A 16151-nucleotide genomic window follows, 5' to 3' on the forward strand; every position below is an offset into this window, starting at 1 on the left:
TGGTTCCACATTTCTCCCCATTTTGGATTTAGTATGTTACAAAAATAAACCTATAAAAATATGAGTCACGTCCAATGTGTTAATGCTTCTTCTCTGTTAAAAACAAGTTCCAAGGCACTGTGATAAATTCTTAAGTCTCAGATGTAGGAGCTACATCTTATATTTTGAGTCGTGCGATGAGAGACGGGCATTAAAAGCAAAAGGCCACATTCCGATGCTGATGCAGTATGAATTTACACACACACTCCCTGATGCCCAGGATCAACAACCACAAAAATAGCTCCACAAATGAGATGGTAAACTATAAAGGATCAGACACCCTCATTAATCTGAAATAAAACACTTGGGTGATTTTTAAAGAATGTATTAGAAATATGAGACAATATCCTTTAACAATTTAGACTGTAATTGATAAAACGGGGCGGATTAACATAGCGGGCATAATGACCCAACTGGGCAGCCCTTCCAGACATCTAAAGAGGAATACTTCTGAAAGGACTTCCCATAATTACTGTGACTAGCAGGATTTGGGATGGCACAACAAAACTAGGTGTGTTTTCCGAACTGCAATTCTAGCATATGGCTTTGTATATAAAAATATACACTGAATACTGATTACTATTTTTTTTAAATAGTATGTTTAACTATGCATTATATAATACATACATGTATATTTATATTAATGCATAGTTAAACATATTTATATAAATTTGATATATATATAAATTTGGTGAAATGTAAGCACTATAATCAATATATATATTTTACTTTTGGTGTAAAAGGTGTTCCTCGTTGTAGCTTTTAAATTTATATGTATTTTTATACATTTATATGTAGCCTATAAGCTACAATGAGGAACACCTTTTACACCAAAAGTCAAAAATGTATCTTCATGGTTAAAAATAACCACAGAATGATCACAGATGGAAGATAATTAGCATCATTCTACACAAGAATCTTTAAAATTATTTAGCTCATGCTAACCACCACACACATTTTCAATAAAGGATGCCAGAATTGTCCTCTGCTTGGTCAGAAAATGATATCCCAACGGGTTAAACAGTTAAGCCTCTGCTGCGTTTGGGTAACATGAAGGGGGAGATGTCTAGCCAGGATGAGCCACCCTAGACTATCAATAAGTAAAGACAATACTCAGTCTTTAACAAGGCCAGACACTGCAGCTATAGAGGCCTCGTCCCTTTAAGCCGACAGAGTTGAAGTTATGCAAGACAAGCAGCGACTATGACTGACTCCTGGATGACATATTCATAAATCTGTTTTTGGGGCTATAATCCCTGTAATGCTGCAACACGTTCGAGCCCACATGTTCAACAGAACCCTGTGTCCACTCATTGTCCATTGTGTAATCCATTGGTAATGTAATCTAGCCCTGGGCCTGTCCAAACACAGAGTCAGGGTTGTTGTAAAAATGTCTCGTCAGGGCAGTTCACCATCTTTACAGCTCAAAGCAGGTGTGGAAAGCACTCGTCCCATTACCAACAAGCATCAGAGCAGCATTTGTAGGCCTATGCATGTGAACATGTGCTTAATGTTTGTTGTAATGATTGTTGGACGTTGATATTCAATGTGATGCTACTGGGTAAATGAAGTTGGTGTCATAAGAGTTTATATATATAGTATATATATATATATATATATATGAATGGTCTGAGCTGTTGTTGCGTCCTACGATGTGAATAGAGGCCGATCCTTGAGGCACATGGCCGGCCACAGGCGTCACACACAAACTGCCTAGATGTTGTTATAGATCTTGTTAAGGCATTGTGCTTTCTGCGTCTTCATTTGTCTACTGCAGTAGTGATGCGGCTGAACTCAAAGAAGTGTATGGCAGTATGGCACTGTGCTCGCCATGATGTTCTGTCTGCAACCATCTCTTCAAGGTCCTTTGGGTCCATGTTGCATAGCTTCAAATGGGCTTGAAACATGTCCAGACCAGCGAAACTGCGCAGTAAGCAGGAAGGCCTCAATACCAGTGATGCCACAGGTCTGAAGTACCTCAGTATTTGGGGCTTTATCCTGCCATTTGACATGTGCAATACGACGGAGACAGCGTATGGAACTGATCAAGTTTGGTAATCTGCCGTTATAAAATGATCCAGGACTCAGATCCATACAACAGCACTGTGAGGATGACTGCCTTAAATACTGCCACTTTTGTGTCCAGCTGAATGCCGGGCTCATCCCATATTCTCTTGGATAGTCGACCGAAGGCAAAACTAGCTTTTGCGATGCGGGCACTGATGTCGGAGTCCGCTGTCATATCAGCTGCGAGAATGCTACCGAGGTTGCAGAATTTGTCAACGGCCGTCAGCACTGTCTCGTCTGCAGTAATTACCGGTGGATTGGAGTTTAACTTGCTCACCGCTTGAAGCATGACTTGTCTTCTTTAGACTGACAGTGAGCCCAAACCTAGAAGCTGCAGTTCGAGAACAATCGAATAGTGACTGAGCTTCGGTAAGGGTGTGCATGGTGCGCAATCATCTGCATACAGGAGGTCACGCAGAATTGCTGAATGTTTCTTTGTACAAGCCTGAAGCCTGCGTAGATTGAAGACACAGCCATCTGTACAGAACTGGATTGGAATGCCCATGTCGCAGTCCTTAAAAGCCACGGACAGCATCATGGAAAAAAAAGATGATGAATAACAGTTATTTGGTGCCATTGGAGATGTCAAATGGGTCAGACAGTTTGCCATCATCCAGCACCTGACCAAGCATGCAATCATGAAATGAACGGACAATGTTAATGAATTTCTCTGGGCATCCAATCTTATGCAGAATGAGCTAGAGCCCGGTGTGGGAAACTGAGTCGAAGGCTTTCGTGAGGTCAATAAAGATCATATAAAGATCAAGGTGTTGTTCTCTGCACTTCTTCTGAATCTGCCCAAGCAGTAAACACCATGTCCATAGTACCGCGGCCTACACAAAATCCACACTGACTTTCTAGGATGATGTCACTGTCATAAACGTGTTGTTGGAGGTGGTTCAGCAGAATTTGTGCCAAAACTTTGCCTGCAATGAAGAGCAATGAGATGCCACGATCATTGTCACAGCAGGCTCTGTCTCCCTAGCGCTTGTAAATGTGAACAATCAATGCATCTTTAAAATCTTGAGGCACAGCTTCCTCGCTCCATATTTTACTGAATAAAGCATTGAGTGCAGCAAGAAGAGATAGTCCACCTTCCTTCAGCACCTGACTTGGAATGCTATCAGAACCCGGGGCTTTACCAAGGGCATCTGCTTAATGGCACATGCGACTTCTTCCCAGGACGGGATATCGTCCAGGTCTGAGGCTGTTGGCCACTGCGCTATGTCGCCAAGCACTGAGTCATCAAAAGCAGCTGGTTCAATACCAATTGAAGTGGTCGACCCAGCGCCTAAGGATCTCAGCCTTGTCAGAAAGTAGGGTTCCATCAATGGCACGTACAGGTGTTGAACCAGCTCTCAAGGGCCTATAGACTGCCTTAATCATATCGGTCTGCAGCAAGTTGAAGTTCCTCAGCTTTTGACTGCCACCATCTGATCTTCATTTCACGCATGCTGACTTCTTCGCAGTGCTGGATTTATCATTGACCCACGGCAAGTGAGTTGTGTGCATGGTGTTCAACAGGGCTTGCGCTTCAACATCCTGGACCGTCAAACCAGATGTGGTGAAGCCGAGGACTTCAGCAGCTGTGTTGTACGTGATATCCCTGATTTTGGACCATGTCTCCTCAACATTAAGGGCAGCTTGATTGTCCAAGGTGCTGATCCTGTCTTAAAGAGTCTGTCAGAAGTTAATATGGCAAGAGTCAACACAAAGCTTAGAAACATCGAGTTGCTTCCGCCTTTTGGCTTTATGTCGACGAGATGGAGCTAGGTCCAGAGACATCACACTACGCAGCAGTTGGTGGTCAGACCAACAGCTTGTGCCTCGCATGGCTCGAGTTGTATGGACCTCCCTGAGATGATACTGCCGGGTGATGTTGTAATCCAACACGTGCCAGTGCTTTGATCGAGGATGTTGCCACAAGGTCTTGTACTTGTTCGCCTGCTGATAGAAGGAGTTTGTGATCGCCAGCTCATGTTGCGCACATATCTCCAGCAGCAGCGTGCCGTTTGTGTTCCCACTGAGTGTTGCCTCAAGACTTTCGGCCATGTAATGACATCACGTCCCACACGCGCATTAAAGTCTCCCATAAGGAAAAGCCGGTGTTTATGAGGCACTGAACGTAAGGCAGTGTTAAGGTGTTCACAGAAAGACTCCTTCTGGTCATCACTGGCAGTCATTGTGGATGCATAGGCACTAATCAAGACAGCACTGTTGCCATTCTTGAGCATCAGCTGCAAGGTCATCAGCCTTGGAAACAGGCCGCAAGGTTGCACTTCTAGGAGTGGTGGCAATGATGTCTTCATTGCAAATCCAACTCCAGCCTGCCTTGGCTGACCTTCGGGCTGCCCAATGTAGAAGAATGTACAGCCGGCGTTGACTTCTGTGAGTTTGGTTTCTCCAGAAATCCTTGTCTCACTGAGAGCACCAATGTCTATTCTGTACCTCGCCAGTTAACGGGCAATGATTGCAGTTCTCCGTTCGTGACGATCAGCAGAGTCCAAAAGTGTGCACACATTCCAAGAGGCTAGACGCAGTTTAGTCTTTATCTGTTGTACTTTTTATTGACCGCAGAATTGGATACTCAGGAGAGTGAGTGGAACGAGCGATGTCTGTCACCTGGGCAGGATACGGATGGTACTGTCGTTCCAGGTCAGCATCAGACGACCATCACACCCAGGCGGCCCTACATGCAGGTTTGTGACTAGGTGCTCCCAGTGGTATCCTCCACCTGCACCCGTCGCCACTTGCCCATCGTCACAGGACTTGCCGTCTGTGACATACCTTCACAATGAATGGATTATAGTGGGAAAAGCTTGTGGGACCGATCCCACTCTCTCTTCCAACAGTGACCGTTGCCAGCAAGCTCAGAACCTGAGACGTGCAGGCTGGTGACTGCTGGCGCAGCAAGCTGTCCGGAAGTGATCCTAAGATGGGAACCCTACCGCCCTCCAGAGTGGCTTGTGCCTGCTCTGCTGCGGTGCTGTCTTCGCAAATGTCGTGATGTGCCGAGTTGTAGCCAAAAGACACCATGGCAGTCTTTGCCGGAGCCCACTAGGCCAGTCATTTTCAGGATTCCTGCAAGGCCTTTCCACCTCGCGTAACGCCCTGGGTGATACTTCGGTGCGAGCACCTTCATCACTGATGGCATAGCCCGAGTAGGCAGTCCCCTACTTAACTGTTCACCCCCTCACCACGTTGAGGTGTGGGTCGGACTCAGAGGGATATATATATATATATATATATATATATATATATATATATATATATATATATATATATAGCTAACATTACTTTTATATTATTATTATATATATATAGAGAGAGAGAGAGCAAAACTTACTTTAAGGATGAATGTCACAAAAACATCAAGAATCAAGAATGTGACATATTTCCCCTCAAAAGCAAAATAAATAAATAAATAAGGTTACATACTTTATATACTGTATTGCTATGTTATGTTTGTTATAGACACAAAATATTTTTTTAAAGAAATTAATATTTCTATTAAAATGATCTACAGTGAAAGTAAAGACATTTATGTTACAAAAGAATTCAAATAAATATAAATAAATTAAAGATTTTCAAATAAATGCTATCCTAATCAAAGAATCCTAAAAAGAATCCTGAAAGTTAAGCTATAGCCTTTAAGGAAAACATTTTAAAATAGAAAACAATTATTTTAAATTGTAATAATATTGCACAATTTTACTGTTTTAGTGTATTTTAATAAAATAATTGCAGCCTTTGTGAGAGAAAGCAGTCATAAGAGATTCACCCATGACAATATTGAATAATTGAATAAAACTATTTTTTTTTTTAAATGGAATGAAACATGACTGAAACACCCGGAAAAAAGTTGAAAGAATAATCAAATATATATATATATATATAAAGTCACACACTGTGGTCACTGGATTCATACAACTGTATAAAGAGAAGTCAAAATAATATTTGAAGAACGTACTGTATGGAGAATATTTCAGGTGAGGCGATGAACAAGAGTAAGAAAAAGAAAAAGACAGAAAGACTTGAGTGCTTTTGGACAGCTGCACTGAGAAACTCACAGACAAAGACACAACATGGACAAAAGGCAGGTGGTATCCTTGAAGGAGGTCTACAGCAATCTACCCAAATGTATGACAACTCTATAACATTGTTATCTTAAGGAATACAACACATACCCACCACACTACAAGGGCCACAGGTTGTGACCTGAAGTAACTCAGAAATGTGAATCACACTTGCAACCTTAATTCCAAATTCAAACTGAAATTTAGCCTGATCCAGCTCTGTTCCCCCTGAGTGTGTCTGTAATTTGTTACACTTAAGTTCAGCTCAGGTCATTGTATATGTGTCTGAGAGGTGCAGAGGTCAAGTCAAGGGTGCAGGTCCTGTTGACCCAATGCTCCATGTACTCTGAGTGTTCCCCTTTCTTCCATCCAGACCCAACTGGCCCCCGGGGATTTCCCAGTCCCTCGTGTCAGTCATCCGCACTGAGGAGGGCCCAATGACACGGGCCACTGGTGAAACAAAAGACGAGTCCACCAGGGAAGAAGGGAGGGGGGACATAGCGAAGACCCCAAAGACAACCGAATGATTTGGTTTGAGTGGAAAAGGAGTATGTTGTCATAATACTTGTTGCTTCATAAAGAGGAACAAGACTTGATATAAATATGTTTTTCTTATAAATCACTAACACACAAGTCAAATTTTGATTTTTACAAATGGACAAAATAGCAGCAAAAAAAAAAAAAAAAAAAGATTGGATGGTAACCAATTATAATAGATGGATGAATAAGTCTGATTGAGTATACAAGCCAATCACACAAATGTGATGTGAACCCTTATTTGAAGGTTTCTAATGATATCCTACTAGGTGTTGCTTCTGGAAGTTGTGTTGCTCTATTACTGTTAGATCTTACCGCGGCATTCGGCACTACTGATCATAATAGTCTCATTGATTGCCTTAGAGTTTAGCATTCAGGGTTTAGCCTTGGATTGGTTTTCCTCGTATTTAAAGGATAGGACTTTCTCAGTTAGTTTATGGAACTCTGTTGCCCCCCTTCTGTGTGGGGTTCCTCAGGGCTCAATTTTGGGGCCAGTCTTGTTCTCCCTTTATATGCTTCTATTAGGTACGCTTCCATGACATTCATTATCATTTGTATACTGATGATTCTCAAATTTATCTACCATTGAAACGTGGGGAATTTTCTCTGTATAAATGTCTGACTGAGTTTATTCTATTTGGTAAAAAGGAATGTGTGGAGGATGTTAATGATCGTCTGGTTGCTTCCAGCGAAAAAAACTTTCTAGTGTAAAAAACCTTGGTGTCATTTTTGACTCTGAGCTGACTGTAAAGTATTGTATCTGGGTGTGATCCAGGTCTCTCTCACACTTGGAGCTTGTTCAACATTCAGCTGCTAGGTTTCTAACTGGTACTAAGAAGAGAGGGCACATACTGTAACTCCTGTACTAATCAATCTACACTGGTTACGTCACTGTACTAGTCATTATACGTTACAGAATTCATTATAAATTGGTGTTATATGTATTCAAAGCTATGCATGGCTTAGGACCTGAGTTTATCTGATTTAATCAGTCTGCATCAATCAAATAGTTCTCTTTGCTCAAATGATCAATTATATCGTACTTTTCCTCGATATTGTTTGAAATGTAAAGGTGACCGGGCCTTTTTTAGAAGCTCTAAGGCTTTGGAATGAGCTTCCCCTGTCCTTAAAAAAACATCCCATATATTAAATGTTTTTTCAGACTGCATTAAAAACCTATTTGTCTTCTTTAGCATTTAAAAAAGCTGTGTAATTTGTTGCTTGTTGTTACTTGTTTTTTATGCCTGTTTTCATTTATATTTCCTTGTACAGCACTTTGGTCCCACATTGTGGTGTTTGAAAGTGCTTAAGACATAAAGTTTGGGTTGAGTTGAGAACTTGTGCAGAACGCATGAGATAAAATTCCACCTGAACATATTCTATTTTAAATAGAAATGGCCGTTTAACATTATAAATGCCATTTTTTATTAAATGAATGTGTCCTTGCAGAATAAGTCCTTGATTTCTGTCAAAAATGTTTTTTGACAGATAGATATTTATTTGTATAGTTTATGCAGGTTAACAAAACAAATGTATTGTTATTTTTAAAAACATTTTTAGACTGAAAAAAGATTCGAAAAAATGGGGGAAAAGGATTAAATCATGAATGGCTCATCATATAACCATGTTTAAAACAATAAACTATTAAAACACATTATGTTATTATTTATAATGAAAAACAGTAGCCTAAAAACACATAACAAACCCTGGCTGGTTTACTGGTCTCCCACCCCAGTCAAACATATAAATAACACAATACAGTAGGCTATATAATCATGTCATTAAATCAAATGACTAGCAAAGTCATTTACATGTTTAGTATGTTAGTCAAAACTTCAAAGTGCACTTTAAAGCATGACAAACGATTTTTGAAACATAATGATTATTCACATTCAAAACAATTATTATTATTGCGCTCAAAAACATATTCAGCATGGCAATAGCCATTATATAATGATAATAAAACTAGATGCCTTATTCTAGATAATTTAGTATCAATATTGAATCAATATAACAGTACTAAACTACGCTAAAACTATAGTACCTAAATGTAAATGTTTGGCTAAATGTTTGTGTGGCAGCTTGTCTACTTATCCACCCACATAATACCGGATGAACTTGACAGAATGAACGGGAAACGCTCGCATGTTTAGTCTTTCCGCGTCTACATTTATCCAGCAGCAGTCGACTTTGCATATTAGTTCATCACTTATTTCTTCACAATACGGAAACACGACGTATAATAGCGTCATGATGTGAGGATATAGCTTACGAAACGCCTGAAATCACCGAGGACAGAGAGGACTTTCAGTAGGCTAGCTTTTTGATGTCCGTTACAGCGTAAAAATAAACATGTCGGAGCCGAGATTAAAGCGAATAAAAACTTGCCTCCCTCTCTGTAAAACACATTTATCTACTACTGGGAGTCAGGTCAGACAAAACTTCCCGCCTGTTGTGGAGGAAAGTCTGTGTGGAGTTTCCACTTTACTCATGGAGGTCTCTTACAGACTGGAAGCGCTGGTAAGAAGAACTCTAGTCTACTGTAAACATGATGCGCATTGGCAGTTACATTATAACACCCCAAATCATTCGTGTAGCAGTAGGCTATTGTAGAATACACTACATTCATTTACAGCATTGCTTTAAAAAGTTTTATATTTATAGAGTTCTACGCCATTAGTCAATTGAGTTTTATGGAAAAGTTTGGGTTGTTGTCAAGATGCGACCAACACCCTGAGCCAATTGTCGCCCTAAAAACACTGGATTTTATCACTGTATAACTTTCATTAAAACATAATTGGGACAAAAAGGTTGTCAATCTTTTAAAATTTTACTTTTCATGTTGGTTTTTTAGAGTTTTGAAAAAAAATGTTTTGCCTAGCCAATATTTTCAATAAAATATTTATTCCATGACACAAAATAGCCTATCAAATGGAATATTGAAATCATGGCTACTAAAACACTTTGCCTTGTAGTGTAGACAGCTTAATGATTTTTTTTTTTTTTTTTTTTGCTGTCTTTGTTTACAAAAATCAATCAGCATTTTCAATGTATTATTTATTTACATTGTTGACAAATATGATACATCATGAATATCAAATCTCACCACAGTCATGAGGGTCTAATGGGGTCCTCTCTGTTGGTTCTTGTCAAATGACAATAAAATGGCTTCTTATCACATGACAACAAATAATTATTTTTAACAAAACTGCTTTTTACATAATGATAACAACAATAATAAAGTTATTCTCTTGCCAAATTTTAGTGTATCCTAACATTACTAAATCTTTTACTACGGCATGTCTACGTATTTTTAATAAATGAGTAGAATTTGTCTATAAATAGTTCACAATGACATTTACTTTATTGGTTTTAAAAATAAACAAACATAATGGACTGACAGACTGACTCACATTCTTCACTTACAGGAAACTGTGGTTGGCAGAATCATTACACTGTTTTCTTGTTAGTTTCGTTTTAAGTCAGATCTGTCTTCCTTTCTGTTTTAGGCCAAAATATTTGAGCAGAGTGACTTGTCTTTACCCAGAGTGGCTGCGTATTTTCATCAGGAATCAGTGAAAGAACTAGAACGGGCAGAGGCAATGCTGCAGTACCTGTCCCAGCGGGGAGGGAAATTCTGCGGCAAGAACATTCAGGTATAACTCGCCCACCTAACCTGTTAACCTGAGGACCACCACAAGACTTGGCACCACAAGAATAGCACCTTGTGGAGCAGCCCAACAAAAATATGTTCTAAGAACAAAGACTTTTGCTAATATTCCCATTAAGTTATGAAAACTTTATTTCTGAATGTTTTAAACCGTTCCATTTTTACTTGGTTATGTGAACGTTAATAAAACATTCCATTTTATCATTCTGCAAACATTTTGCGAATGTTACTTTTGAATCTTCTCTGAATGTTCTGAAACAAGTAGTTTAAACATTTCCGTCCTTCCGATGACTGACATCACAGAATTTACCTGTATTTTGGAGCAGATGTGTGAATGGTCTCTTACCGGTAAAAAGCCGGAACGCCGTTACTTGTGTGAACAGCATATTTGTATATTTACCGGTAAAGTCATTCTGGCAATTTTACGGTAACTTACCGGGATTGCTGTGTGAAAGGGGCTTTTGACAGAACGTTAGGTTAGAATGTTTCTTGTTAACTGGGATAGAAGGCATCTTATTTATTTAAACTCATGTTTAAAAATGCGAAATAGAAAACTCAGACCCTAATTATTAATCATAAGCCTATTTTTCCCCCCATAAAACCTGAAGATATCCTTTTACCCCTGTTTGTATGGGGCAGCAGCACTTAAGGGGGGTGGAGGGCCGAGAAAAAGAGAGCGATGGGGGTAAACTGGCAGGGGGTTTTGCAGAGATCTCCCCTTTAATGCCTGTTAGGGTATATGTTTCCCCTGAGTTCCAGAAAATTGGGGAGATTAATGTGAAGGCGGAAGGACAGTGCATTAATTGTTGTTCCAGATGGATTCCGTGGCACTTGCAGTGCTGTCACTTTACACTGCGTCCTCTATACTGTTTTCTTTTCTTTCTATTTTTTTTTTTTTTTACTATCCAGTATCCACCCTTCCCTGATTTTATGACTCGTGTAAAATTGATCCGGACTGGGACTGGTGAGGGTCCATCAGCAGCGATTTTGAACACCTTGTTATCCGCTCCTCCGCACTGGGTGATGGTTGTGCACACTTGGAAACAATTGTGTGCTGTCTTCGTTAATTGTAGCTCAATTAAAATTTGACTGATATGAGGATTAATCAATTTAGATAGCTTTTGAGTTTTTATCAAAGCTCTTGAAACAATTTTAAGTTACTTAAATTACTTAAGTTAATGCTAATTTATTTAAAAAATACAATAAAACAGTAATGTTGAGATATATTATTACAATTTTATATTTAATGTAATTTATTCCTGTGATCAAAGCTGAATTTTCAGCATCATTACTGCAGTTTTTAGTGTCACATGATCCTTCAGAAATCACTCTAATATGCTGATTTGCTGCTCAAGAAGCATTTCTTACTATTATCAATCTTTAAAGAAGTCACGCATTGGTCGAAATAACACAAAATAAAAGGCTGCATCTAAACGCAAGCAGTGAAGGTAAACTTAGAAAAGCTAGATACAAAAAACACTGGAACAGAAAAACCCAAACTAATAATGACTAGATCACACAATGAACAGGAAAAAAAAAAAAACACAAGGCTTAAATATGCAGAGAAACTAATGAACATCAGATGCAAATGATAATCAAACGGTGAGTAACCAAGGAACTGAAAACACAGGAAACTGAACTAAACTAGTGAAAACCCATCCAAACATACAAAACACAGAAATACTATAACAGAAAACAGTTGTGCTGCCTAATATTTATTTATTTATTTTTATTTATTTTTTCAGAACTGAAAGTTTAAAAGAACAGCAGATGTCTACTGTCACACCTGCACACATAGATATTCAAACGCGCATACCTATAGACTAAACACGTAATACGCATTTGCACGCCATCAGCGTTCTCACAGGTTCACGTTTTTAAATTTTGCGCTGAGAGAACTTAAGGGGTTTCTGTTAGAACGGTGTCATGTTAGTGACCCCTAAGTTAGTAACTAATGATTGTTGCGACGGAAGTGAATCAATCAAAACTAACTTAAGCTGGACAATAACTTTATTCTAGAGCTGTTGTAAAGCCAAAACAATCTGTTACTTTAATTTCCTATTATCACTGTAAAGCTGCTTTGAAACAATCTATATTGTTAAAAGTGCTAAATTAAGGTGACTTGACTTGACTTGACTTTTGGTCCATTTAATGCAGCCTTGCTGAATAAAAAGTATTAGGGGCCGTTTACACAAAACCATTTTCAACTAAAAACAGGAAAACTTTTGTACGTTTTAGCTGTTAATTTTTTACGACAATGGTATTTTGGGGGCCCTGAAAACGCAAAACTTTGAAAACGGTTTTCAAAGTGCAAGTTTTTGAAAATGAAACCGTTATCATCTCAGTGTAAAGTACAAAAACATGACTTTGTAAAAAAAACGGTGACGTCATGCGCATGTGTATTACGTGTTCAATCTATAGGCGTGTAGTGTTTCTTTATAAAGTGACATCGCCATCTACTGGTCTGGCATGAGTAGTACCTCGTTTTTAGTCGTTTTCGCGGATTCGTGTGAACGGTTATCATTTTAATGACGTTGTCGTCTGTACGCAAAAAAACGCAATTGAAAAGCTTTTCAGTTTTTAGTACATTGTTGTCGTGTAAACGTACCCTTATTTCCTATAAATATATAAATGTATACAATAAATGTATAAAGGACAAATAAAAATGTATAAGCTTTCCTGTAGCTCAAAACAGTAGAGCGTTGGCACTTGCAACGCCAAGGTCGTGGGTTCGATTCCCAGGGAAAGCAAGAACTGATAAGAATGTAAATGTGTACCTTGAAATGCAATGTAAGTCGCTTTGGATAAAAGCATCTGCCAAATGTTTAAATGTGTAATTACCTTAAGTATAACAAAACGTCTATTTCTAAGAAGTTGGCACGTGTTTAAAACCAAAAAAACATTTTTTTTCTTCATCATGGACATATTTATTTGCCATTGGCTCAAATATTCATTGCAGTGATTCTAACATGAATGAATGAATACCAAACCAAACAATTGGTCAGACTCAAAATTTAGTTGAGAAAATCACATGTAACTTCAATGGCACTCAAAGCTGTGTTATATTGGCCTTGTCCCAAATGGCACACTTGACATAGACCTGCATTCTCACATGCGTCTGTAAGTCCAGAAGCCTGTAGGGTGTTTTTAGGGTGTGTTCACACTTAGCAGGTTTGGTTTGATTAAAACGAACTCTGGTGCGATTGCTCTGTTAGTGCTGTTGATTTGAATAAGTGTGAACACTGCCATCTGAACTCTGGTGCACCAAACAAGCGGACGAGAACGCTGAAAAGATGGGTCTCGGTCCGCTTCCTAACGAACTCTGGTGCGGTTCGACTGCGCAACAAGGACCAAAGACATCTAAATGCACAAAAAATAGGATATGAAATCACAGGATGCTGTTTTTTCTCGTCATTTACACATCGGTATAGGCGTCAGAAACGGCGTCTCCTCGCAGCAGATCTTCATTTGTGTGTTTGACGGAGGGATTCCAGCTGCTGTTTTGACTCCTTTACACATTTTATTAGCTCTTCATGATTTCTCCGCTGGTCAAAATACCATATTGTGTTATGTACACACATACTGTACAACGAGCGCATTTAGCCCAGCACACAGCTTGTTTTGGATGTTTGGAAAGTTCCGTCTTAAATATATGTTTTTTGTTGTTGTTTTGTATATTTAGATTCGGTCTTAAAAATGAAAAGTGAACAAAGACGAAAAATATAATTTTCTTTTTTGGTCCAGACCTAAAGAACCAAGAGAACCGAGCTATAAGTGTGAACACTCCCTTAGATTTCAGAAAGGTGCTGAAACTCAGTACTGACCAATCAGCATCCAGGACCGCAAATTATATTTGGTTACATTTTATTTTGATAACACTTTACAGTGTCCTTGTTACACATATTACATGTAGTTACTGTAGTAATAACTATACATTATTCATAATTGCATGCAACTAACCCTAAAACAAACCCCAATCATAGCTCTAACTCTATAGTAAGTATATGTGGTTAATTATTATTATCAGTACTTAAATGCATAATTACACTGTAACATGGACACCCCTTTATTTTAAGGTTACATTGTACTTACTCAAATAAGTACTGAGTAATATTAATTTATTACAGGTACCTACTATAGAGTTACATTTAGGGTTAGTTAGATTGTAATTATGCATAGTAACACTTTATTTTACAGTGTCCTTGTTACATGCACTTACCATAGTAATAACAGTAAATTATGCATAATTACATGCAACTAACCCTCAATTACTCAGTACTTAAATGTATAATTACATTGTAACAATGTAATTATACATGTGACCGTATACTGTTATTACTAGTAGTATGTAGTAACGTGTAACTATGTCAACTTAAAACAAAGTGTTACCTTATATTTTATAATTAATGTAACATTTACATCAGTTTAGTGTATACTTCTAATTCTTAACACACAGCGGCTTTTATACGTGTGATAGGTTTCAACTTAAAACATTAGGCTTATGACTAATTGTATGTTTGTGCGCAGAGGCCAGTCACTGAAAATGTGTCCGCCGTCCTTCCGGGTCTGGAGATCATGCTTGACCAGTGGAAGGAGGAGATGAGCGTCATGGTGGAGTTGAATCAACTGGCTCGTGAGTACGGAGATCCACACACCGCCAGCGTGATCAAAAGTCAGTTCGTTGAGCCCCTCGTCCCAAAGGTCAAGCTCGTCGGTGACCTCTTGACCAGCGCTCGCAGAGTGGGCTGCACCAGTGACAGCACAGGTGGCTTCGGCGAGTACCTCATCGACCAGCTACAAGAGACCCTGACTGCCTAGACTTCCTCTTCGAATCATTTAGGAAGCATGCATGTGTATATAGCACTTAAACAGATGAATGGATGGATAGACTGAGACACTCACAATAATGCAAGTTTTGTATGTAACAAGTATAGTCACTCCAATTGTAGGTATAACTTTGGTCACCCTTTATTTTATTATTCCTGTAAAATCAATGTATTCTTCAATGACAAGAATGAGAAGTTTAGATAAGAGTTTAAACTTATTTTCTCTTCATGTATTAGTGCTTCAGACCATAAATGTAGATGCATTTATATATGGAACACTGCTTTGTCCTGTTTATTCTCTGTGTGAGAGATTTATTTGTATAATTTTCTCAAAACAATATATATATATATGTTATATTTGCGTATGAATTTGATTTGTGAACATTATTTCAAATGAAAAGGTTATTTTACGTTATTTTAAGTTTTGACTTGCATATTATCCTGCACTGGTTTTAATAAAAAATGTCCACATTTCATATGCCATTGTGTATTTTTTCTTTATAGCATAAAAAAGAAACAACAAGTTGTCAGGCTGACGGAGTTATTATTGTACAGTTTTTAACATACAATCTTACTTAACAAACTCCAGTTGCATGTATTCAGGCAACAAGTAGGCCTACTAACACAAGACAGATAACGCAGCATATTTGGGACTTTTGAAACAGAATTGAAGTTTTTAACTCTCATCCGGCTCTTTAACGCCCCCTATTGTAGGACCGTTGTGCGTCCATCTGCTATTGTAGAAACGCTAAATAAAATGGGTCAAATCATAAACAGATCATGAACGGCAATACCTTTACCTAGTAGTAATTTTCTGTGTCCTAAATATATAAATAATCAATTAATTGATTAAATAAAATAATAAAAAGCCTACCAATTTCTTTAAACAAAATAATAGGCCTTCAAACTTAACATTATTCAGTGTAGCCTATGTTT

At 38.4% G+C, this 16151-nt stretch overlaps 2 protein-coding genes across 2 annotated transcripts in view; one reads left to right on the plus strand and one right to left on the minus strand.

Annotated features, from left to right (window-relative positions):
* Positions 1-16151, minus strand: part of LOC307151803 (troponin I, fast skeletal muscle-like) — a 181469-nt gene that overhangs the window by 81802 nt on the left and 83516 nt on the right. The window lies entirely within an intron of this gene.
* Positions 8833-15697, plus strand: LOC307151782 (ferritin, heavy subunit). Its single transcript, XM_079859932.1, has 3 exons — positions 8833-9239; positions 10229-10375; positions 14917-15697. Exons 1-3 carry the CDS (start codon positions 9072-9074, stop codon positions 15205-15207), a joined length of 606 nt encoding a protein of 201 aa, XP_079716058.1. The 5' UTR covers positions 8833-9071; the 3' UTR covers positions 15208-15697.

The sequence above is a fragment of the Squalius cephalus genome (genome assembly GCF_949319135.1).
Source record: "Squalius cephalus genome assembly, chromosome: 23".
In the NCBI taxonomy this organism is placed as follows: domain Eukaryota; kingdom Metazoa; phylum Chordata; class Actinopteri; order Cypriniformes; family Leuciscidae; genus Squalius; species Squalius cephalus.